General features: G+C 37.8%; 1 protein-coding gene across 1 annotated transcript in view; it reads left to right on the top strand.

The window, feature by feature from the left end:
* LOC126917494 (3-hydroxyacyl-CoA dehydrogenase type-2-like) overlaps positions 1-26,720 on the top strand; it is a 31,560-nt gene extending 4,840 nt beyond the window's left edge. Inside the window, exon 3 of the mRNA XM_050724399.1 lies at positions 26,349-26,720. Coding sequence (XP_050580356.1) covers positions 26,349-26,720 — 372 coding nt within the window. The remainder of the gene's footprint in view (positions 1-26,348) is intronic.
* The last annotated feature ends 466 nt before the right edge of the window (positions 26,721-27,186 follow it).

Below are 27,186 nucleotides of genomic sequence, written 5' to 3' on the forward strand. Positions count from 1 at the left end.
ATTAAGCCCGCAGGCATTCGCTTATCGTCCTGTTTGGTGACCGTAAATCGTCAATTTGCGAATCCTCCGAACTTGACAGGCTTGCCATCCCTCCTTGAAACGCTCCTTAATTCGCTAGAAATAGATAGAACGTTTGATTCACGCGCCAAACACGTTCGCTACACTGTAAGCGGTAGTTTCCTTCGTTAAAATTCAAGACGCTTTGCAAACTATGCTCGAGCAATTAACTAATAATGCAACTTTCAACGAAGAAATCAGTATAATTTACTATGTAAATGAATTAATATACTGTTCTAAACTTTACTTCCTTTAAGTTGAGTGATAGATTTTTGGAATTTTAATTAACAGATAAGAATTTCTGATCTTCTCTCTTTTCAATTGATTGATGGATTTTTGAAATTTTAATTCATCGAAGATTCATAAAAATATTAGAAAGTAACAACACTTTGTAGATTTCTTGTGGTGTCTGTTTCAAAGTATTGTGAGTTGACAAATTAGAAAAATTATAAGAATTGAGTAATGCGTTCGGTTTAGTAATGGTATTATGTGTGAATTTTTATCCACATTCTAATTATAATCAATTCTTAAGTTGTACGATTAGATATAAAATGAAAGCTGTATTTTCTTCGCAAGATAGGTTTACTAATAGAAAAGCATTAAACACAGAGAAATTTACTCTGAAATATTTAATTTAAATTTCTTTCCGCTGAATTTTCACCGTTAGTACTACCAATTATGAATTCATCTCTTCAAATATTTAGGATCAAAATTATTTATTTTGACAATGAAAGAATATCTGATAGCCTATTTAATATGAAATCAAATTAATCTTCTATATAAAACACATTAACTATATTTTACACAAATTTTGTTTCTCTATTTATTGAATTACGTTAATGCGTTGAGATGAATCTACGTATAAACGACGTAAGTAACAAACCAAATAAACGAGATAGATTCATCTGAATCGTGATATGTTACGCTGTGGAAATAGAAACGAAGATAAGCCTGAACACGATCGCTGTGATTTGTCCGGGGATTATTTCGACAAATCGAGATAACTATCCAGAAACGTTTACTCCATATAGATGCAGGTGTAGTAGCTCGTTGATTAGCATGCCACCGTACGGAGATAAGCGGCCTAACCGTGACGATATAGTTGGTTCTGACAGGTCTATAGGCTATTTCACGTGCGAAGATTTACGCTATTGTTACGACCGTGAAACTTACGCAATATTTCAAACTAAAATTTGGAGAGATTAGCTCACAAGATTAATAAATAAACGCGTGTTATCGTCTTCATTAACGTGATCGAACAACTTTCTACGATAAGGTCTCATGAGACGAAATGATAGATCGAGTAAATTGTTAATTGCGAGTTTTCGTTTTAATGTTTTAAATATTAATTACATTTGAATTAATAATTATAACGGCTTTTAAAGAACTTATTCTTTTTACATTTAAAGTGAATAAAATTTTCATAATAATTCAATTATTTGATTGACGAAACAAAGCTTTAAAATATAGCCTTTACTCTGAATTTCCCTCGGTTGAATTTTCCATTTCCAACGTTTATGGTAAAAACTGTTTCGCTTAATAATAAAAAGAGTCCTTTATAATCCATTAATATCAAATCAATTTAATTGCTACTATCTGTAACCAAGTTATATATATGAAATACTTTCACATAGACAATAGGATAATGAAATTTTCGGAAATTGAAGTTCATTTTATGTACCATTTAAGTGTACCAGTTAACCATCCTCGAAGACGATTGTAAAGTAGCAATACCCGGGCAGATTTCTCATTAGCAATTTCGAGGAAACGATTTTACATTTACAATAGAAATATAGCGACTTATCCTGGACAACAGGTCTCGATAACCGTTATCTCTAGCGGTTCGTGATATTAGCTCGAAAATGCTGGAACGTAAACATCATAACGTGACAGTTTCTAGAGTACAGGATAGCTTACTTCCTAATAACAGCAGGAAGTGCAGGCAACGAGCGCCACTCAGCTTCGCTTCGTTGTTGCTCGACGCTCCAGGCCGGCGTGACGTAGATAGGAAGCGAACAATAATTGATCGAACCCTCTAAGCTCCGGCTATAAGCTCGTGATCCTGTTATTGCAGATACGCATGGCCACGAGCCGCCATCCTCCAGCTCACATATCTAAACGCATCCGTATTACTAGAGATTCGTATCATGACTGTATATCGGGAAACTGGCAAAGATTCATTTAGACGATACTCATCAAAACAGTTCCACATATTTATTTAATTGGACATAATTAATAAAAACACTATGTAGGTCATTCAGGAGTCACATTGATACGAATAATTCCATAAGTTGAAAATAAAGAAAACTGATGTTATAAATACTATTTCATTACATCGTTCTTATCTTAAGATACAATTAAGAATTCTCTAATTAATATTCTATTATAATATTAGAACAGGCATACATTCCAATACTATTGTTTTCTAGAAAGAAACTTTTCAACGATACTTTCACAGCCAACGCATCGACGGAACAATTTTACATGACGCGATCTATAAAATCACGTTCCAGAACTCTTCGAGTCTTCAAAGTTCGAATCTTGTAAATCAGCATCGGACACAACTAAGAAACATTGGCACAAAGTTGAAACCTATGGAAGGGGACACTTTTTCTACCTCTCTGCCTGTTTTACGAAAATAAATTGCAGTTTAGGTAGGGAAATAAAGAAATAAAGAGACGTCGTCAGCAAACAAACAGCACGAGCAAGCGTTACAACTGATGGATTCGTTTGCGGCGGTGTCAGCCGAATTTCAGGCGCAATCTCCAAGCTGCTACATTGATCACCCGGCTGTCATTTAAAGGCTGAACGAGAAAGAACTAAATCTAAAAACACTGAACGTAAGAACGAGATAGAAGATTAAACAGAATATCGAGAAAGTCCTTTGCAGAAGATCCGCGAGGTTGGAACGGGGAAAAGACGGAATAATATCGTCCCGTGACGAAATCTTTCCGGTAAACTCCCTCGTGGCGTATCCCTACCTAACGTTCTCCTCGAAACGAAGAGAAAATTGGAAGAGGCGACCGGTTGCGCGATGGATAAGAGAAAGAGCCGCCGGAGAAAAAGGAGAAAAGCACCACCGTGTGCCCCCTTGAAACGCGCGGTTCCTCGGGGACTCGCGAATGAAATTTCATTTCGGGAGCGCCGTAATCTCGGAATTGTTACTTGACTTCGTTCGTGAAAGGAGAGCATGAAAGGGATCCTCTTGGATTCGTTCTGTAATCGGCGAAATCACCTACACTTCGCTCCCTCCCTCTCTCTTCCTCTCTGTCCGTCTCTCTTTCTCTGCCTCTATGCCTCTCTGCTCCTTATTCTCTTCTTCTTCAGAGCTAGCACGTTGACTGTTCTAAACATCTACACCCACTCGAGCTTGTAGGCTGTTTAAGGAAAGCTTATTGTTTCGTACACCTGTGTTTTCAATTGCTGCGAGTTCCCCCGTTGAAGGTGCAAACGAAGCTTGATAAGATTTTCAGGGAGTTTTAAGTGGTACAGAATCGATGCAATCTGCGAATCTGCTGGAGAAATCGGGTTATAACAAGCCTGGCGCGATAGGAATGTATATTGGAAAAAGGGGGAGGGGGGTGTCTGTTTTGTGAACATATATTTGCGTGTTTCGGTGAAGAGAGTTTTGTGAAAAATATCTCAGAATTTATATAAAAATGATATCAAATTATATAATATAATTCTATAAATTATTACAATTATCTTATAATTATTCTGATTGTAATAACTAAATTTTATTCATCAAAAGATAATCCTCTTTGAAGACTACATTTTAAATGGAACTTTATATCCAATTCTAATCACGCGTTGTATACGAATCTGTTCCAGAAAGGAAAATTATAAATATGGTTCGACGATTAAAATGATTGCTTCGTGGACATTCGAGGCTTTAGCAGGACATTGGTCTTCCTTTAGCCTAGAGCGATACCTCGTTTATCGCTGTGGAAATAAAGCAGGCTTTCAGATTATTGCACTGGCGGACAGGGGATGGCTTCGAAATTTATTTCGGAATGTACGTGCTCCTATAGAGAAAACTTTTCGGGGAACATCGAACGATTGACCAGTCACGGAGTTTAACAGTACAAAGTTACAATTCACCGTTACAATAAGGCGCATCGCTACGGATGTAGTAGTGAATTCCACGTACTACTTCATATCTCCGCTGCCGGCTATTTCCAGCAATGGAATCGGAGCACAATTCGAACGTATTCGTCCACTCCAATCTGATTTCTCCAATTTTTATTTTTTCTTTTTCTTCCTTTATAATACCATTGCGACCTCATCGTTACACTCGATACATGAGGAACCTGTGTCAAATCGTTTCATCACAGCTATAATGCGAGGAATCTTTCGGTCGAAGATGGAGAAATTGTACTCCAAAGAAAGGTATTTCTACCGTCGAACGTTTATTTTTCCATGTTACTTAGTTATTGTTTCGTTTCTTTTCTTAAGAAAAGAACTTTTGATTATTTGAAAGTACTATTGAAGATTGGGCAACATGAAAGTAGAATTAAGGAATTTCTCTTAGATACATTTATCGCCAATCTTTTTATCAAACGTGCAAAAACTAAAAATGCAACGTATTTGATATATTGTATTAGGTTCATGCATATCGAATATGGCGTTGTACAATAAAAATTCTAAAGAACCGAACCAAGTTGTCTGACTAACGAAATTTGTATCTTCGTAACGCGATGTCGTGAAATTCTCGTTCGTGCTTCGTCCCTTCATTCATTATTCAGTAATAAATGTTTAAGTAATATTATTCAGAGAACGACATTATATATAAACTGTGTATATTTATGCATATTCAGATTTTTGTGAACATAATTGAAAGATTGGAAGCAAGGTAAAAAATTATTTTACTTACTAAATTCTATAATAAGCACTCTACGTTGAATAATTTATATATCTTTGCATATCAATGCATTTTTTACATCCATAAATTTCCCATAAATGCATAAAAGTTCGCAGTCTATTTATAAACGAACAACAAATTTTCATGCGTTTATTGACGAAAATTTAAGAGCACAGTAATTTATGAGAATGCATCTACGTATGGTCGTATTGCATATGGTGTAATTCGATGGCCAACGACTATTTTCTTATAGATCAGATTTTTTGTGTATCTCCCGTCGTTCGTTCGAATTTACGTTCAGACGTTGACCTGTATTTTCGAGGCCGGATGAAGGAGAATGGCCGCGTGCAACGAGTTCGACCCGAACGAAATTCGAGAGAAAAATTCCAACCGAATGAAATATTTCCCAGGGTCGATTGTGAGTTTGGACGTTTTCCGGCTGATCGGACGTTGCAGCGTGACTGCCGACGTGGAAACCTCCATCCTGTTTCCGGCAGACCGCGCCACAGCCGTCACTTCGTAATCTCTGACACCTACTTTCGCCTGTACGCGTTCAAGAACGAAGAATTGATCGGTACACGGCTTCCAGAATTCCGTGGTTCGCTTTCATCCTGATCCGTACCGAGTATCTAGCTGTTTGGAAAACGGCGCAAGAAGATTCCAATGACCCGTGTGATCGATTGATATCGCTAAAAATATTGGAAATTATTTTTGCAATTAGTATTAGTATTTTGCAAAGTATATCTTGCTAAAAGTAAACAATACGTCCAGATACGTAGATTTAAGCCATGGTGCGCGCACGACGAGAATCGAAAGAGAAAGGGCGACGAGGTTGACGCGAGCAGAGGGGAAACATTAACCTGGTTGACCCTTGCATCGATGCGGTCAGCTGGAAAATTCGAAAACTCGTTTGTCTGGCCCTTTGCCTCCCTCTGGTCGTTAGTCGATAACATGCAACGCGTTCTTTTTGCAACGATAAGCATACGAATCGCAAGCTTGTTACGCTAGCGGGTAAGCAAATTTGTACTACACGGAATAGAAGAAAATAGCTCCTTTTAAGGACGCCATGTTTCTTTCCCGGCGACAACGAATTATCTGTTTCGGCAAGCTGTTTCCTTTCCTTAACAATTTGACACTCTCGAATTCAATAAAATTTGCAGTTACAGTGAAGAGTTTCTTTCCCGGCGACAACGAATTATCTGTTTCGGCAAGCTGTTTCCTTTCCTTGACAATTTGACACTCTCGAATTCAATAAAATTTGCAGTTACAGTAAAGAGTTTTTACTTGGAAAAAAATATCCATAAAGTAAATTAAACAGATTGTTATATAATTATATGCGTTAAAATATGCACATGTATGCAGTACTGTATGATATATGCAGTACTTCGTTTATTATTATTATTATTATTTTTATATCAATCGATCCAACCCTAACAATAAAATCCCCAACTTTTGGCATGAAAATTCGTTCAAACTAAAATAACAATAAAAGAATTCACAGCACGCCGTTCCTCGTCGCATTATCCTATATTCATTGGTAAAAAGGGAATCCCACATCTAAGGATTAATTCGGCATAGCTGTGGCAGGGGTTGGAGAAGATTACGGGAAGGGGGGCAAATAAATGAACGGTGCCAAGATAATAATTCCGGCCTTTTATTCCGTATTCACGCGGTATAAATAAGACGGCTGGCTCGTATTCGTCATTGCATCGAAGCCACCCCTAACGCGGAAGTCAATCGACGTGGAAAGTCGTGAGACTTGGATACCTCTGAACCGTAAAATCCGAAAGAATCACAGCTCAGGCACGAATCATTTTTACTCCAGGCTTTTCCTTATTTTATCGTTATATTAGGCGAAAGGAAAGAGAAGGGGGATGAAAGTAAAAGGGATCTTCGTGCCGAGCTTATCCGTCGTACTGGCCAAAACCTTTTTCGATCCCGCGTATGTAAACTTCATAAACATCGCCTTGGTAACTCGAGGGGACTCCCGAAGACCGGACAAACGAGTCTGGTTGTTTGGACGAAATTTCTTTGGAAGAGCAACGTCCCTTCCATCGAATTAAACCTGTTTGTATAACTCGCTATTTTTTTCTCACTGACCATGTGTCCGGCTTCCTCGTTTGCTCGTCTTGTTTAAATAAGTGTCCGGCTGGCATATGTGCTCCAGTAGACAATTAGAGCGATACGTGGAGACTGCTCCGCGCGTGTGGTGATTTTCAGTGATGTTTGTGTAACCTGTGACACGCTGGTTCGGTAAAGCCCATCAGAAGAGGACGACAATTATATGTACACGTGGATAAATTTAATTCAAACATTGATTTTTATGGCGCAAAATTTTAAATGAGATAATAATCGAAGAGCACGCAGGAAGAACGCGATGTTTTGTAATTGACTGTTCGAACCGCAAAACATTCTGTAACTATTTGAAATGTTATTTGTATCAAGAAACTCGAAACTCAAGTTAATTCTACTTTATCAGTTTTAGAACTAAATTTGAATTAAAATTACTTTTCCCAATCGTGCTATAAAATCGTGTTCCACTAATATTCACAATAATAAAACTTTGCATTTTTTAATATGAAACCTACGACCGCCTTTTCATTTCCTAAATGCAATTTACACATCGGAGCTGCCAACTTATTCCTGCAAACCCTTCAATCGTAACATCTACAATTTTAAATTAATGGACTTGGAAACGCAACATTCGATCTGCCAATCAAATTCCTAATTCGAACCTGGCACGCGCATTAACTTTGTACCCGGGTCGAACGATATTTTCTTTGACAAAACCAGGATAGGCGCGGATACTTTGATCGTTTCCTTCAATTCATTTCAGCCGAGTCCCATCTTTAGAATGCAAAAGAAAGGCGGAACGAACGAGTGATACACGTGAAAGCGACATGCACTAGACAGAAAGAAAGAGAAATGGAGGGAATGCAAGGAGGAAGTAGAGACGGTGTCCCAACGTGCGATTAGATGACTTGTCAACCTACGAGAAAATTGCGTTTTACAAACTTGTTTCGAGGAAAGAATTGGAGGGAATTGCGGATGAGGGCGGTCGGGAAGAAACCAGGTAGAGCAAAAAAAAGTGCACGGAGGAGGGTTGTAGGTCCGTTGCAGAGGGAAGGGGTGGGAGAGAGGGAGGGAAGAGAGGAGACAAGATGAGAACGAACGAGAGAAAGGAAGAAGAGGGGGCCCCTCTTTATATTAGGGCGAAACAGTCTAAACCGAGCTTCGAGCGATGCAAAGTCGCCGCCTCTGTAGCACCCTATCCTCTCCCTTTTCCTTCTTCTTCGTCTCCACCTACTCCTTACAAAGAGGGACACAAATTGCCTCGGAACTTAGTTTCGCCGGATATAAAGGACTTTCCGATTACGTTAGCCGTACTCCGTGATTGATCCGAGATGACGATTGCGAGTGCAACGTGTGTATGTGTAAGCGTGACCTTCTTTCCTTTCCTTTTCTTAGTCTTACTTCGACGTTTACCGGCGAGGATGGCCTCAGGACCACCATTTATCTCGGATTCTTTGACTGCGACGAATGAGACACGATTCTACGATATTCGGCTCTGTTTTCAATATTTTCAAAGAAGCACGTGGATTCGATTCGACGTTCTACTTCAGAGTTTTGTTGGTAATGTTTGTAAAACAAAAATTGTAGGATTGCTGAGGACTATATTTCGAACGCTCGATTAAATATTTTCTCGGCTTAGAATACCCAATTACGCTCCAATTCTTCGTAATACTTTGTCCAAATCAATATTACTATACAGTGGAATAATAGATGGAAATGATAAAATATTGAAACAAAAAGTAAGAAGAGAATATAACGGAAAGAAACGTAATATTTAATCCCTGATATTATTATATCATAAAAAGTGTCAATCTAGAGAAATTTTGTGGATTATCTATCGACTGGAGGAAAAATTAGTGGAAAATGGAAAGATGGCCATTAGAATCGAATCCACGTTCCGTGCAAGCAAACGTTCTTGATCTAATTTTCTCTTCTGTCTGATTTACGCTCTCATTCATGAAAACGATGAAATCGAGCCGACTTTCCTGAATCCGACTATAATGCCATTGGCTCGCATATACGTTATCGGCTGCGTCTCCACTTCGACCGAACTTGAATTATACGATTAATCTCCTAGCCGAAAATTAGGTTACTGGGATACGATGGTAATGGATGAGAATTTCGGGAAGAATAGGAGCGCCGAGTACGAACTTCCGGAATATTCGAACAATAAGTTTGAATGGAGGGTCGCTTGATTTATAGTCTTATTGTACATTTTCAAGGAATTATATCTCCACGAGGAATATTGCTTAAGTGAAATCATTAATTAACTCATCGAACGTACACAATGATAAAACGAGATACCGCAGGAGCAACATATTTCCGTGCTGTTGTGTATGTTATCCGAGCTACCAAAACCTGAATTCGATGAATGAATTTATTGCGGTGCCGCTGCTCAAAAATTAGTTTCATCTCTTTTATGAATTTTTCGTAATTTCAGTAATTTATTCTTTGTCTTTGCATTAAATTCGCCGTTTTTAAATCATCATTCATTGATTTCATATATTTAGTATAATTTCTGTATTGTATGATATTAATAATATGTATCGAGCGTGATTTGATGTAGGATATTATCTGAATTCGAAATACAGTTTTCGTTATTTTATACGCTATAAACGTTCTCTAAGTATATATTATATTATATTATATCGTTATATTATATAAGTCTTTAATTACTTCCTATTATCCCTTCTTTCTTACTCGACCACTCTTCAGACAATATCATTTTGCTTCCTCTTTACTAAAACGCCACTTTGTTATCTCATTATCCTGAAGTAATCCTTTACAATACTTTGTCCACCATCGCTCATTCGTACGATCTTGAGTTACCCCTTTCGCGCGATCAATTTATATCACAAGCGTACTCATTAGTTACGTCAGCTGGTCCAACAATAAAGAAACAAAGAAAGTTCTACCGTTTCAAATAATCTCCATTTATTTGCAGTAGTTTATCGATTCCAGACGTCTCTCGTTATCGTTTCTTGTTAGCGCAGGAAAAAGTGGACCTTCTTTCTTTTTGACATCTGGATTCTCCGCGTGGATACGTTCACCGATCGAAGGGTGGCGTTAGCGTTCGCAGAGGGTTCGAGGAACAATCGAAACGAGTATCGAGGCCAGAAGAGACAATCGTCGTCCGACCGGATGGACTTTGTCGCTTCCACCTACCGATTATCCTTTGACCGACCTACGGATGAGACAATAATATGAGAGGGCCACTCGTAGAAAAGATAAGAGGAGACTCAGCCAGTGGATGGTAAGCGGGACGATCTCGGAACCGTTATTTCTCGTTATCGGTTGTTACGTGTGCGAAACAAACGAATCCGACGACGATGGGTAAACCCTTTGTGCTCCTGACGAGCACCGAATCCACGCGACAATACTCTTTTCGTTTCTGTCGCCACTCTTCCACTGAGCAAACTTTCAAAAAGATCGCATCGATCCGAGAGAACTGGTTTATGGCCCCCGCACAATGGCTACCACATAAATTCCATGCTTGCGCTGCTTTCGCATAAGCCTCCAATGAATTGTGATTCAGATGGAGAATGTTTAATCTTGTGTAATATATGGTATCGTTTAATTCGAATTGCATTTAATATTTGGAAATTTAAGAAACCTTAATTATTTAATATTTAATATATAAAGTGTTTTTTTTTTTTTTTTAGTTTTCGATATTATATAGGATATTAATCATGCTCTTCGTGAACTTTGTCAAATCTACTAATCGAATATAGTAATGTAGAACGAATTTATTAGAAAATCGAGAAAACTTTTCGTCGATATTCACTGCTCGTTCGAAAGATTAAACAGAAAATTTCTATATTCGAAAAATAACTTCCTATTACGCTCGCCATTCTCCATTTTCACTGACTTCTGCATTTAACTTCAAACTCGTCGTAATCTCACCAAAACCGTACTGATCTCCACAATTTCTCAAGTTCGCGACGTCATCGAGCATCCAGCAAATAAGCTCTGAAACTCCACGTAACCCAGCATAACCAGGAACACACGTTCCCATGTATTCGGTGTCTTTCGTCGGAAAGTTCACGCTTGTTGCGGACACGTACAAAGTACAGTAACCGAACAGAGAATATAATCGGATAGCGGGAGAGTGTAATCAAACGGAGCGGCATCGACTTTGCCCTCTGTCAACGCTTTTCTTCACTGGAGAGATTCGTAATGCCAGGAAATAAGGCTGCGCTAGACAGAGGAGCCTTCGTTTCCTGAAAGGGACAGAAGCAAACGCAAAGCAACCCGTCACGGCAGCAACAATTTCATGGAAGCAGTTCGACTAATCCTCTTCCGTGTCCTTCGGCATGGACACGCTTACTTTTACCTCTGAACACGTCTACTGTCCATGTAGTTCCTGTCTCTCGTTGTCGCTAAGTCCGTAACAGAATGTCCTTCCATTTTAGTACGAAGCTGAAGCATGATAATACACACGTAGATATTTCGTATGTAGTCACGCATGCAGTATTGCGTGCACGCAGATTGGCGCACGAGTTTCCAGTTCTGTTCGGACTAGGAGCCCGTACGAATGCTCACCAGAAGGCTTTTGGTCCTTTCACACAGCCACTGTTCAAATTAACTGATTTTGAAATGATGAATTTTGTGCTGGGTTCATGCGATATCATCTATTACAATGAAACCTATAAATCCTATTATGAATTTCCAGAATTACGAGTAATCTAGGAACTTGAGTATGTATAGATGTCCATCAATGAATACATAAAGCTGCGCTTAAAAAATTACAATATATCGGTGCACGAGATTCGGACATCAAAGAAATTACATTTCATACAGCTATTTTTCGGAACTTGACCATGTATAGGTGTCCATTAATGAATACATAAAGCTGCGCTTAAAAAATTACAATATATCGGCGCGCGAGATTCGGACATCAAAGAAATTACATTTCATACGTATCGATCTTAAGCGTAATGTAGTCCAGCTCACAACTGGACCGATCTATTAGGTTGTCCGAAAAGTTTCGTTTTATAAGGAAATAATAGACACATAATGTTTTTTGTTTCATATTAGTTTACTGAATTATGCACTACCATACTAATAGAAATATAACGAAATAGATCATACCAAATTCAATAAAATAATATAAAACAGAAATTGTTGTTCATCTATTATCACCTTATGGAACGAAAGAAACTTTATGGATAACCTAATATAATATTACATTATTGCCTGCATTATTGGAAGAAAAATCTGAAGAAACCTAAACCGCATCCAAAGATTTATCAATAACCAAGCGACGATATTGATTGCCATCATATTCATGACACTATTTCGATCGTTCTAGCGCGGTCTAAGGGCGTGTACGAAGCTTATGAATACGTCTGAAAAGTGTATCGGCAATTGCCATCTCTTTCACGTAACGATATCTGCTCACGGTATAATCGGGTCCTGCCAGTAACAGGGGTAGTAGCGGCAATTGGACCAATAGGAATGGCTACCATTAGAGTATCTTGGACACGGACCAGAACTCGGTTCTGCAGTAAATGGATTTTCTTTGAAATACATCGTGTAGCCCAGTAGCCGACAACGTTTTCATAACTCCACTCGATTCATTCGCGAAAATCAGCGTTCGTTTCCCAATTCGATACGCGCCTGTCGCCCAACGTTTTCTAAGTTGGAAAGAATATCGGTACTCTTTTCGTCTGAATAAAAACCTAATAATAACGTAATCTATAACCAAACATTTTTCTTTATATAACGTTTTATAAGGTGTACAATATATCGTTGATTTTCGTGTCTCGCGTCACTGCCTGAGAGAAAATTTCACGAGGTTACCTATTTCACGCGATATCATTTTTTTTTTTTTTTTTTTTTTTTATAGCTTAGAGGAGATTTTCACGTTGTCGCGCAATCATTTTTTGGGAAGTTTTAAAAGCTCCTGAGGTTATTTTTTGATTATTTTGATTATTTGAAATTTTCAGGTTATTTGCTTTTTATTTCTAGATTCTACTTTTACGTAATTCTTTGATGTATTGGTAAAAAGATAGGTTTACTAATTGTCCTTTGCGAGGTGGTCTCAAAGCGCTCAAATGTATATGAAACCTGTACGTGTAACAAAGTTTTCTCGTGCAAGAATAATTTAGAACGTTTAATCGACCATAAACATTCGTTAGTGTCATCGAACCAAGTACTGTTATAATCCATCAACAAATTCCAACGAAAAATATTGAACGTGTTTGCGAGTGATGAGTGATGGCTTGGAACGACACGTAACGAATCGTAGCGAAGCACACGTGCATTGTAAAATTACAAGCTCGCAGGAAATGTCGATACAAGCAATTAGAAGGAAACCGACAAATCGCCTGCATCCTGCATCTAACGTGCCATTGGTTCGCCGTAAACCGGTAATTAGTCGCGCGTGTTCGGTGAAAGCACAAATACGCCCTGTCACTGATTTAATTAGTCTATAACTCTTGCGCTGCGGATTAGATCTCATTCCTCTAAATGTTTCTATAATAACATAAATTATTACCACAACGAGCGCTATTTTGGTTCATTCAACACAGTTTAAACAACACAATACGTTTCATGCACCACAAAATGACTCGTGTCGATACTATGGTCTTATTCAATGTACCATTACCTCGTTACTGTTACAATTCGATACCTTTATAATTAGATAAAGCCCAGAGTCGCTTTAAAATATGTTCGTTGGGGAGGGTTAGTTTTTACGAGCATCGTACTATTGTTTCATTTACTATGGAGTTAGAAAATTATGTCTATGTAAACCATTGGAAATTATTATCAGATATGTAAATTTTATTTGTAGAAATATTACTGTTGCCAATTCTCGACTAAAGAGCAATCGGTCAGGTCAAACCGATCGGCCGATATCGCATACCTCGAATGAATTAATACTCAAGGTGCAGGAGGTTTAATGTATCAAGAGTTAGAGTAATCCAGCACTGTGTTGAACTTGTATAAACGTAACGTGTGATGTGATGCACAGCAGTGGTAAGATCTTGTTGGGAGTGAAGTCTTTCACCCGTACGGTACGATGTCTGTTGATGAACTATCCTTCTACGTTGCTGATTCTCCGTTGGGTTTCGATTGGTCCTTTCCAGGAGTTCTTTTAACTCTTGTTAAAACATAAAGCATTCACTGATCGTAAAGACGCTGTGTAACTCGCTGATGAGATCGTACGTTTTTTTTTTATTTGGTAGACTATTTACAATCAATTCTCATTGAGAATTATAAGTAAATTATTTTGGCGTGGTACTGAAACTTGGATTATAAGAGTTTATAGTATGTTTGATTCTAGTTGAATCTAATGCCTCAATCTAAAGGGTATTGTCCTTTTAGTCTGCGGATCTGATCCGTTGTGTCAAGTAATTGGGTAACTAATGGGTTTTGGTGGTTGTTAACTCTTATATTATATCTGTTTCTGAACTTGGATATTTCTTCTTTAACTGTGGGCATCTTAAGGTCGCGATGTATTGTTTCGTTGATAATATAGCAAGGTGCATCTATTAAGGATCTTAGAGATTTTGATTGGAATCGTTGGAAAATTTGGAATTACTCGCTGTTTCCCATAGTTGGATCCCATAGATTCAAGCAGGGCTTAATATGGCTTTATATAGCGTTATTTTACTCTGCATGTTTAAGTTGGAGCGTCTGCAAATGAGGCAGTAAAATGTTTTTAGTTTTGCTTTCAGTTTAGATTTATTTACGATGTATTGTTTCCATGTCATTCTTCTGTCCAGAATTATGGCCAGATATCTAACTGTATCTTTATTTGGAATTGGAATATTATTTATGGTCACCTATAGAAATACCCAGAAATGTGAAAGGTTCAATAGGAGGAGACATCTGGAAGGCAGAGAACAAGTATTCTGTTATTTCGGCGGCAATAATGCAAGAATACGGTTTGAAGACATTAGTTAAGAGACTTGCAAACAAGTTGGCTTTTTGTATAGGGCTATGCATCCATCTACCTTGCTGACAGATAATTGGAGGTATTATTTGCAGAGGACGAGTGAGCTTCCTGGATGCCTTCCATAGTGAATAGTTGGAGTATATTTTTGGAAACAGTAATTTTTGTAAGTTTTAAGGATTTTGGTTAGTCTTCTTGATGTCTTATTTAGCTTACGCTTGTCTTCAGGTGTCTTATGACTTTGCCATACTCTTCTGTCTGCATCTTTCTGCGATTTTTATTATTATGTAATGGAAATATTCATTATTATTGACAAAACACTTAGTAGGGGTGGAAGAACGGATCGCGTTTATTATGCTGGTGTTTAAATATCCCGTGACTGCTTCTATATCTTTGTTTGTTTTTAGGGATATTGAGGCTGATGTTGAATGATTGAATACTTCCCTAAAGAGCTGCCAGTTTGTGAGTTGGTTATGAATAAAGCCATTAAGTTGATTTTCGATAATTGTTGAATTAATTGTTGCTATGACGGGTGAATGATCTGAAGAAAGCTCCACAGAAGAGTTGATTTGGACATATCTTGGCGAGATGTTTTTAGTTATAAAGAAGCCTAATAAGTCAGGTAGTTTGTTAGTATCAGTGGGCCAGTAAGTGGGTTCGTTTGTACTGAGATAGTTAAGTCTGTTGGCGTTTATGCATTTTTATTTAGGATCATATCTCAATTGGTTCCAAAGGTATAGCGCTGTAAAGAATAATAGACGTATCTAAGCCTACAGAACTATGAATGGTAGCCCGTAGCTATTTGTCCTACATCTTCTCCAGGAAACGCGTATGCTTAGTACAATAGTAGTAATAGTAAAAGAACGCAAACGCTGTCTGTCACTGACCAGACTGTACTGTTAACGAGCTTGTGATCGGTCAGTGACATGGTGCAAGTAGAAATCCGAGCGTGCGAGAGAGTCAGCGATAGGGAATTATCGAATTCGGTTCTCCTGCAACGATGATATCTCAACAACGGAAATTCGGATCGAGATAAAAGAAAAAGTATTTTGTGGAGGAAGATATACTTTTATTGTTTAAACTTTTAGTAGTTTTAATCGATGTCACTCGTGTATGTCAGATTATTGGAATAAATATGTATATTTTTTGAACAATATCTTTTATAATTGTTTGATTTCGTATAATTGTTGATATTTTTAATAGCTTTTATAGAAATTATTACACAAAACTATGTGAATTTTGCGACATTTTGAATAACAGAATTGGATAGAAGACAATGCTCGATTTCTTTATTCTCGCCATAATAATCGGTTCAGAGCAGCCACATCGATTCTTCTATATTTCCCGTCTACATCGAGATTGCTTCTCGTCGATCCAACGTGGCGCGAAACTTACGAACGTGAGGCTCGAATAAAGCGTCGATTTTTCGAAAGAACAGAATTAGGAGGTCCTTGGCTGGCCAGCAGCCAGCCAGCCAAGTTTCCGATATGCAATTCCGCTTTATTTCCGGATCGTTTGACGCGACCGCGTGCTCGTGCGAAAGGCTAATGTAATGGAAACGCTGTAAGCCTTCCTATGCATATTATTGTGCCACTTGCATGCCGCGTCGCAATGCTAATAATTGTTATGGCCCGATTGAGTGCAATTCCACGCCACTCGAGCGCCGTGCCGCATCGCGCGGCCATTACACTTTGGCATTGAATAAATTGCAACATTTTTCCCCGTTACTTCCCCGATTCGTTGTGACTAGAGGATCATCGTTTCGTCCCGCCATCCATGTACAACCCTCTCCAACTCTCGTTTGCCATCGCTGCTTCTACAGGCCATATGTTTAGGCTAGTTTCATGTTAAGATATTAGCTTGATGTACGTAAGAAGTCGTTTCTCTGAAAACCGAATTTTATGCGCCAATACGCTCAATCATATCACGAAGAAAAACTACGAATGCATTTAGAATAAAATTGTGAAACTTTGTTATTGCGACATTAATGTACCTATAATCGGAATATTCGATATTCATTTTGTGAACTTAACAAAGATTGTAACATTGATTATATAAGTTCCTTGTAGTCGAAGATTTTATACTAGACAATGCCTCTCAATGATTTTACTAATTTCTTAATAATTGTTACAAGCTTTAGGTTAGATTTAGCTTTCCGAAAGTATCATAAATAAAACTGGTTGAAGTCTTGATGACGATAAAGTTCAATGAAATTTGAATCGTTTAAATTCATTCGACTTTCGTCCAAAGCGTAATTCAGCAAGGATCGTTTCGAACGATTCGAACGAATATCGTAACGGGATTTTAGAGCCGGGACCACAGTTGATTTTTCATCTATCGCTGGAGACACGACTGGTAGCGTTAGCGGTTGGAGAATTTTGGTGTATTCGATGAACCGTGAGCTCGAACCGCGATATTTTTTTATGCCCCGAGTCGTGCGATTTTACGCGGGCCTCGCTGGATTTTGCACGAGTTTCGCCTGGAAAACGATGCTTCGCCGTTGTTTGATCTGCTCCAAATTAGATGGAATATGGAATCCAGCAAAAATGACGCGTTTCGATTGCGATCATCGTCAAGAGATCAAAGGAATAAAAATCGCTGCATCTCTACGTTTTTTCCGCTATATTTTTTGACCAACGAAGTCGATTTGTAAAATTGAAATTCTTTTGCTCGTCGTGTTTACGAATAGGTTTAGTATGAATTTCGAATTTTTAAAATTGTTAGTTTTTCGAAATATTCGTAATAGAGCTTACTGTCTTTATTCTCCAAAGAACTGGCAAATGAATTAATTTGTATATTTAATTGTTTTTATTCAATACTGACTACAAACAAATTTTTATTTCATCGGAAAGAATATTTCTTCGAATTAAATATTTAACAAATTACTCGATAATATTGACGATATCATTACGGTACGACTAACGGCAAGATATAAAATACAAAGGCGCGTGACATTTAAAACCGCGCAGAGGAAGCGCTTTTCAATGGCATTTACTGTTTTAACTTTTACGTTATCGTTAAACCAATGGCCAAGGCTCTGGACGATCTTAGTACACATTTAGTTACCGCTTGTTACAGCTCGGAATCTCCTCGTTTACATGGCGGTAGTGGCCAATAATAGAAATGGCCTAACTTAAAGCAACCTTCGCGTCGAGGAAAATAAAATCGTAACATCTGTTTGGAAGTATATAGAAGCGCGAAACTATAGTAACGCGAAAGTGATTTTTGCCGGGATTTGAACGTTATCGAGTCGCACGACGAGTCTCTCATTTACATTTCAAATTTTAACGATTCCACCGGCCTAACTTGCAAAACCGTTTTGCATGAACGTCTCGGGGTTCAATAATGGAAGACAAGCTACTTGGTTCGATAGTGGCCGGCGCGAAAATCCTTTCAACGCGTTCCAGACTCTTCTTTCTATTGCTATTGCCACGCTCTCGATACCGACGATCAGCCTCGCGTTCACGGGAATTGCTATTTTCCGCCGTTTCGTTTTATTTAGCTGTTCTTTTCAAATCTCTGTGTGCACTTCCGAGGGCGCACTTATCGTTAGCGATAAGCTGTCGTTGGGACAATGGATGGCAGCAAGGATTTTTGAAAGATATGGTCGTTAGAAATACTCGTTTCTGGAAAGTCGCTTCGATTACGTAAATAATAAGTGGAATGTGGATTTTTATACAATATAATATTTTAATGGATATAAATTAAAAGATAAAAATAAAAAAGATATTTCTACAAGGAATTTTTAGTTTAGTCAAGAAACGTTTATTTTAGAACGTAGGAGGAGGAATATCTAAATAAGGTTCACAGATCATAATGATTCGTGAACGTATCTGACAAAGAGAATATTTCAGAAATCATTGAATACATTTTATCGCGTAAGATACAATAAATTTCATGTATCGAACTCAGTTCCGCCTGGGCAGGCGACCTAAACGGACGTGCGAAACAGTGCTCCAGTGAGTACGGCAAGAGAGAAGAGATAGGGACAAAGTTAAAGCCAAAAATAGACAAAAAGTGGAATCATGCAGATTCCACCAATAAAAATAATTAACTCCGGTGAAACATTTTTCATAAATAAAGCTACAGACTCTACATATGTAGAGAAAAATGATGACATTATGGAAACAACACAATCCGACGAAGAGCAAAACATACCAATACACCAGGAAGAAAGCTGGACGGTGGCAACCTCCAGCAAAAAACGGAAGGTAACCCCCCTCGCAAGCGCGAGGAAAATTGATACATATGAAAAAAAACAATGGCTACAAGATATCAAACTGCACAATCCATTCAGCGCACTGCCAGAAGAGGCAGCAACGGACCCAACGGAAAGTCCGACAAACCGTACACCCAAACCACCACCAATATACGTAGACGCAAAAATAATTGACCCCCTCATCGAACTGCTAAACAACATCGCAGGAAAAGACAACTACATCATCAAACAGATAAAAATAGACCAGGTTAAAGTACAAACCAACACCCCAGAAACATTCAGAAAAATTACAAGATCACTAAAGGAAAAAAATGCAGCATATCACACTTTTCAGCTCAAAACAGACAAAAGCTACAAAGCAGTAATCAGGGGACTACACCCAAAAACAAATACTGGAAAAATAAGTGAAGAACTGGCAAAAATCGGACACCAAGTAAGGTCAATAAATAACATAAACAAATACGATACCAAACAACCACTACCGCTATTCCTAGTTGAACTAGAACCTAAAAACAACAATAAGGAAATATACGATATAGAAAAATTACTAAACACAATAGTAAAAGTGGAGCCACCCAGGCATAAAAAAGAAATCCCACAATGCATAAGATGCCAACAATACGGACACACCAAAAATTATTGTAATAGAACCCCGGCATGCGTTAAATGCGCAAAAAATCATCTCACGACACACTGCCCATCCACGGGAAAAATTGAGGAGGTTAAATGCTACAACTGTAACGGAAACCACTCAGCCAGCTATAAAGGATGTGAAGTAAGAAAACAATTACAACGTAAACTGTTCCCGCCCCTACGAAGCAGAACAATCACTAACACACAAGCCCAACAGGACAGCACAAATCCTGAAATAATTCCAAGTACAGAGCAAGCAACAAACACCAAACCTATCAGCACCAACACCATTGGTGGTCTAAGCTATGCTCAAATAACCAGCCAATCAACACATACACACAACCAATACCACAGCAATAGTAACAATGACACTGCAGAAATCAAAGAACTACTCAAACAATCCATAAAGAACACCGAAATGCTAACCAGAATGATAAGCGAACAAAATGCAGTATTAAAACAGCAAACTCAACAAATCACAGTCATGCTACAACTAATTACAAACGTGCTAAGCAAAAAATAAAAACGGACACTCTAAAAATAGCAGCCTGGAACTCAAATGGCCTGCAACAACGAGCCCTCGAAATTAAAACATTCATATACAATAACAATATAGACATACTACTTGTCTCAGAAACACACTTCACTACAAAAAGCTACTTGAAAATACCATACTACACCATATATGATACCAAACACCCCTCAGGAAAAGCTCACGGAGGGACAGCAGTGATAGTCAGAAACGATATCAAACATTATCTACACAGCCAAGTTAACAAAGAATATTTACAAGCAACCACTGTCACAGTTCAAACTAGCAGCAACTACTTCCAGTTGTCAGCAGTATATGTGCCTCCGCGACACAAAATAACAACACAAATGTGGGAAGAATACTTCCAGGACCTAGGGGACAAGTACATCGCAGCGGGAGACTACAACTCAAAGCACACGCTTTGGGGGTCAAGAAACATTACACCTCGAGGTAGAACACTGGAAAAATACATAAGAAATAATAACCTCAATATATTATCCACAGGAACACCGACACATTGGCCGACTGACCTGAACAAAAAACCAGATCTTCTGGACTTTGCAGTTACAAGGGGACTAAACACAAATAAACTAAAAATAACACCCAACCTCGAGCTCAGCTCCGATCATACACCCATAATAATTGAATACAGAAACAAACCAATTCACTATAGCAAACCAGAAACACTATGCAACAAAACCACCAAATGGCAAACTTTCAAAGAAATAATAGAAAGCAAAATAAACTGCAACATCCCGTTAAAAACTCCTGAACACATAGAACAGGCAGTAGCAACATTGACAGCAACTATTCAGGAAGCAGCAAGGACAACCACTACTCCCGAACCAACCAGCAGACAAACAATAACAATCCCGCAAGAAATACTCGACAAAATCAAAGAAAAAAGAAAAGCAAAAGCAAAATGGCAAAAATACAGAACCCGAGAAAACAAAAAACACTTAAACAAACTTGCAAAGGAAATAAAAAACAAAATAAAGGAGCACAACGATAACGAATTCGCAAAGTTCATAGGGACACTCTCCACACACGAGAACACCAACTACTCACTATGGAAAGCCACGAAAAAAATAAGGAAGCCAATAATACCCGTCCCGGCAATCAGAAAAGCAGATAACACATGGGCAAGAAGCAACGAAGAACAAGCTGAAGAATTCTCCAACCACCTCTGCAACACATTCACACCACACATTATCAACAACAGCAACCTCAAAAGTCATACGGAGGAGGATCCACAAACCACTACTACCACAGCCGACAAGGAATACACCATACCTAAAACATCGGCACAAGAAATTAGAAACATAATTGATAAAACAAAAAACAACAAAGCGCCAGGAATCGACCTAATCAATGGTAAAATCTTGAAAAACCTCCCGCCAAAAGCAATAAGACTAATTACAATAATATTCAATGCAATTCTAAGAATTCAATACTTCCCCAAACCATGGAAATTAGCAGAAATCAAAATGTTACATAAACCAGGCAAAGACCCGCACCAAACTGCATCCTACAGACCAATATCACTGCTCCCAGTATTTTCCAAAATACTGGAAAAGATAATATACGACCGCATAAAACCAATAATAGAGACAAAAAAACTAATACCGGATCACCAATTTGGTTTCAGAAACAAACACTCCACGATAGAGCAAATGCACAGGCTTATAAACGAAATAATAGTAGCACTAGAAAACAAGGAATACTGCACAGCCCTCTTTATAGACATAGAGAAAGCATTCGATAAAATTAACCATGAAAGTCTACTACAAACAATTAGGAAACAATTCCCGGAGCAAATACACCACTTAATAAAATCCTACCTAAGCAGCAGAACCTTCGTAATAAAAATCAAGGACACACATTCTCAAGTTAAAGACATCAAGGCCGGGGTACCACAAGGAAGCGTCCTAGGCCCAATACTATACACATTATACACGACGAACATACCAACAACTACCAACAGCACAGTATTGACATTCGCGGACGACACAGCTATACTAGCCAGGCATACTAACCCAGAAACGGCAGTCAAAATACTACAAGAACATATCGTAAAAATAGAAAATTGGCTACAAGAAAAACAATTAAAAGCAAACCCCAATAAATGCAACCATATTACATTCACGCTACGGAAAAAGATACCACCAAACATCCTATTGAACGGTACGCATATAACGCAAACAAAGCATGTCAAATACCTAGGACTCCACTTAGATCAAAAACTTACCTGGAAACTACACATCAAATCAATAGTAGAAAAAATACAGAAAACAAGGAGACAAATGTATTGGCTAACAAGCCGAAAATCCAAACTAAGCACAGAAAATAAAGTAAAAATATATAAAACGATCATAAAACCAATCTGGACGTACGGAATACCACTATGGGGGACGGCAGCAATGAGCCATATAAACAAAATAGAGGTAATACAGGCTAAAATCCTCAGAACAATAGTAAACGGACCTTGGTACGTCAGAAACGAAGATATACGAAGGGACCTGGGAATGCCAACGGTCAAGGAAGAAATCAGCAGATACTCCGAGAAATACAAATCAAGAATAGCAACACACATAAACCGGCTAGCTGCGGAAACATACAAAATCACAAATATGGACAGAAGACTAAAAAGGAAGCACCCAGCAGACCTTATAAAGGACATAACCTAACAAACACGAGGATGGTACCCGGCTGGGGGTAGCCACCAACATGCTAATGTAACCGCTGAAAAATTCCACCAAATGTCCAAATTGGACAAATAGTGAATTTAAATAAATAAATAAAAAAAAAAAAAAAATGTATCGAACTTTCAGAATATATTTATAATTGTTATTTGGAAGGATCAGCAGATTTTAATATTTACAATCACACGACAAGTGTAATTGTCTTTTAATCGGCTTAAGTTTAAACACTGAACAGTGTTTAAACTTAAGCCGATTAAAAGACATTAGCTGATGAAACTCGATGGCTTTTAAACTTGATTCATTGATTCTAACGTGGTACCAAATATCTGTCCCGGAGATATTTATTCTTTCATTGGTAAATGAATATACGTGATTAATTAACGAACCTCACTATTAGCTCTTATTCTTCTTAAAATTCACTTACTAAATAATTTCTATTTCGATGAATACACGACGCTTTTTCAAAAGATTCTGAAATACAGCAGAACATAGGCTACTCTAATTCATCACGACTCGCGTTTCTTGGATAAACGAATAACTTTGTTTTCACACGAGGAAAGATCTATTTTGTATCGTTTATCGATATATATATTTTTATCGATATATTTTGTATCGTTTATCAACCTTATAAGAGTTAAAAGTTAATTATAATGATATCATTCCGAAATTTTCCATTAATCGATGTTCCAACAACCGGTGTTGATAGTTGAAGTTCTACTATATAAATAATCTGCGGAATTTTTCACGTAATTATTCGGAGCCGTGTATAATCTGGTTGCGAGCCATCAGACATTCTTCTTAGCCAGGATAGCCACGTCTGGCGAGTTCTTTTATCGCCTCCTAAAATATCGTCATCATTGAGCTTAATCGCGTAATAAAACGTTTTTGTTCCCCTGTTTGTCTAGCCGGTAGTCCCCGGAGGGTGAAGTTTGCACAGAGAAAAATAAATAAATCGCTATGGCGCATCGCCAAACCTTACTTTCCGCCATTGCCGCTACATTTCTTCGCCCCTCTGGCTTTCCACGACCTTTAGTTTCGACTGTTCTTTCGAAAATTTACCGGCGAAAGGCCAAGGATGACAGCGAAAACTTTTCCTTTCCTCTTATGCCAACGAATAACGCGTCTTTTATCCAGGAGCAAAGTTCGAAACAAAACACACGCAACAGAAGATTCCAGAGGATCGTTCGATGAAATTTCATGTACCGAGAATTCAACGGCATAGAAAGTCAGCTGCTCTGTAACTGGTCGTTACTTCGATTTCTTGTGCGATTGAACTAATACGATTGCTATGGTCACTTAGTATCGGCTTTGTTGTGTATACGTATATGTCTACAGAGAGGAGGTAGAGATTTTGTAATGGTTCCGTGGCTTCTTGTATCGGATAGTTTCCGAAGTACGTAGTCTTTTAACAATTGATACGTTTTACGATAGATTTTAGCGGAATTGCAATAAGTTAATTTATTAGATACAAATTTAAACAAGTACAATAAATTTTCTAAGACCCTCGAGCGAAAATGTACTTATCTATATAGGTGTGGCTATTTCAAATGTGTTGCAATATTATTTCATAATATAATGGTTTACGTATATTTGTGTGATATTTATTTAATTTTTTGTATTCACCGTATGACAAGAACTAGTATAAACGAGTCCCCAATTGCAGTGAAAACTGGACAAAAGTTAAAAAATCAGAGAACAGGCAGCTATGGGAGTTGGAAGAGAGGATCATCGATTAGCCCCTCGATATCGAATCCGATGGGAGGAACATTTCAGGGCGAAAACCGTGAAATTTCGATTGGCGAAACAATAACATATCGGCGGCTCGAAGGATCGCTGACCAATAAATAATGCTTTTGTAATAAATAATCGTATTACGTAGCCACGTGGGGCGGTGGACTGCGTCCACGCAACCAGATCACCGACCTCGTGTACGTACGGCTACGATGGTATCGTGATAATCGACGTTCGATAATATCCTCCAATAAATTTGCCCCGATAACGGCTAGGATTTATATTATTGGAGCACCGTGGACTATAAACGCCGGTTACGACGTGCTACGGGGCCAATTTATTCTCCTCTGACGGGTATCATCTACCTCGTAACACGATAACGAATTTTCTTCGTTTTATCTTAAAGCCTGTACATCAATTTTACAAAACAGAAAATGATTTATTTTTCCATACCTTCGTTTGTCTCGTATAAGTGGATATTTATTTTATAATGAACGAAAGTTAACATTTTGACTGTCACGTTAGTCATATATGACCGGCCACAGTTTCTCCCGTAACGCCACCGGAGCGCTTGAACTTCTTACAATCGTAAAAATTCTATACAAATTGACAGTTAGGGCATTTTTAATACAACCGATAAATAGAAGATGCTTTAAAACAAAAAGTGCTCCATTGAACAATTAAACATTTTTATTAGAACATCAATAAAAAAAAAGAATGAGAACAAATTGTGCATCCAACGGTGCACTCAGTTTGCATCCATTTCTTTGAGGAGTAATCTAAGAATATTATTATAAACACACCTTAGAAAATTATCGTAAATGCTGGTTTATAATCATATAATTGAAGTTAGAAGTGCGCAAATATCTTACTATTAAATATAGAATTTTTGCTTACGACGAAATAACAAATGCGAATGGTTTGTTGAAATACACGAAGATTTCCTATAATATCTCGCTACCAGCTGTTAGCAAGGCGCCATAGTGGTCACCCACGACCACCTATAAGATGGCGTGGCAGTCAATATGAATTAGCTCATATCGTTTCTTCGCGTTGTTAAATAATTATTGTATGTTCTTACTCTCCGCGTCCTACTATAAACAATAATCCGGATCGGATCCGCAATAATTCTAAAGATCCGCTATAAGATTTAGCATTGTCTTCTTTACACGCAAGGCCCTTAACTGTCATCATATATCTTTCAAGTCTAAATGTTCCGTAGGGTTATTATTCGTGCAGGTAAAAGCGGATTATCCCATGTTGGACAATCATTTGTACGGGGCGCACATAATAGATCTATATTTCACGTATCAATAAAACTATTTTTATATATTTTATACTGCATTAATTACGTCGCCCTATTGTAGTAACGATGGAAATAATACAAAATTTATAACTATTGACATTTGTTCAAATTATATATTTCTACCAGTTTTGGTGCGCCGGTCATCGGTGACCTCCATGGCATTAACCGTGTCAAAATCTCTATAAGATAATAATTAACAAGACGACAAAACCGATCAAAATAAAAGTAACCAGATAGAAATTTCACATTGTAAAATTTTCATATTTTATCGAGACTCTGAATTAATAATAATACGTAATGTTTTCATAATGAATAATTGTATGATACTATTTAGGTGAGGTTCGAAAAGGACGTATTAAAGAGCATCGAATGTGTGAAGGCGAAATTTGGCGGCGTGAACGTACTAATTAATTCTGCTGGTATTGTTGACTACGAAAATATCTATGATTTCAAGAACAAAAAGCCACATTCTGCTGACCTGTACAGATGCGTTTTCGAAACTAACGTGTGGGGTTTATTTAACGTAACGCGCTTAATGGTCAACTTGATGGCAAAGAACAAACCAGATTCAAATCAACAAAGACGAGTCATTATAAATCTTTCAAGCACGATGGCTTATGAACCACCACATGGTTTAGTTGCTTATGGCGCCATGAAATCCGCTGTTTCCAACATGACGATCCCCTTAGCTAGAGGACTCGCGTAGCAAGGAGTACGTGTTGTCACAATTTGTCCTGGTTACATAGACAGCCCCATGACAGGTGTGTTAGTATTACGACTAGTATGGGATGTTTAGGAATTTTTATTTTTTACGTGCAATAAAAAAAGCATGCATGCAGAATAAATGCATAAACATTCACAGTTTATTCACGATTATGTGTATTTAGATGTACATTTTTTGCTATCAATATGTTAACACAAACCATCAGTAGTTATGGACAATCATTGATTCGCTCAAACTACGAGTTTATCATTCTCAAAGAAGAAAGTAATGGCTTTTAATAAACCATTCATAAAATTCATATCGTGATTTTTTGATTTATTTCAATTCGAGGATGCACGTTATAAATAAGTTTTTCTATGATTATTTCATTGAAGTCTTTGTTCATTAACTGTTATTGCTTAATAAACTGTTATCGCTTAAATGTCTGCCCGTAAATAATGTAGAATCA

Source organism: Bombus affinis, chromosome 6, assembly GCF_024516045.1.
Source record: "Bombus affinis isolate iyBomAffi1 chromosome 6, iyBomAffi1.2, whole genome shotgun sequence".
Taxonomy (NCBI): domain Eukaryota; kingdom Metazoa; phylum Arthropoda; class Insecta; order Hymenoptera; family Apidae; genus Bombus; species Bombus affinis.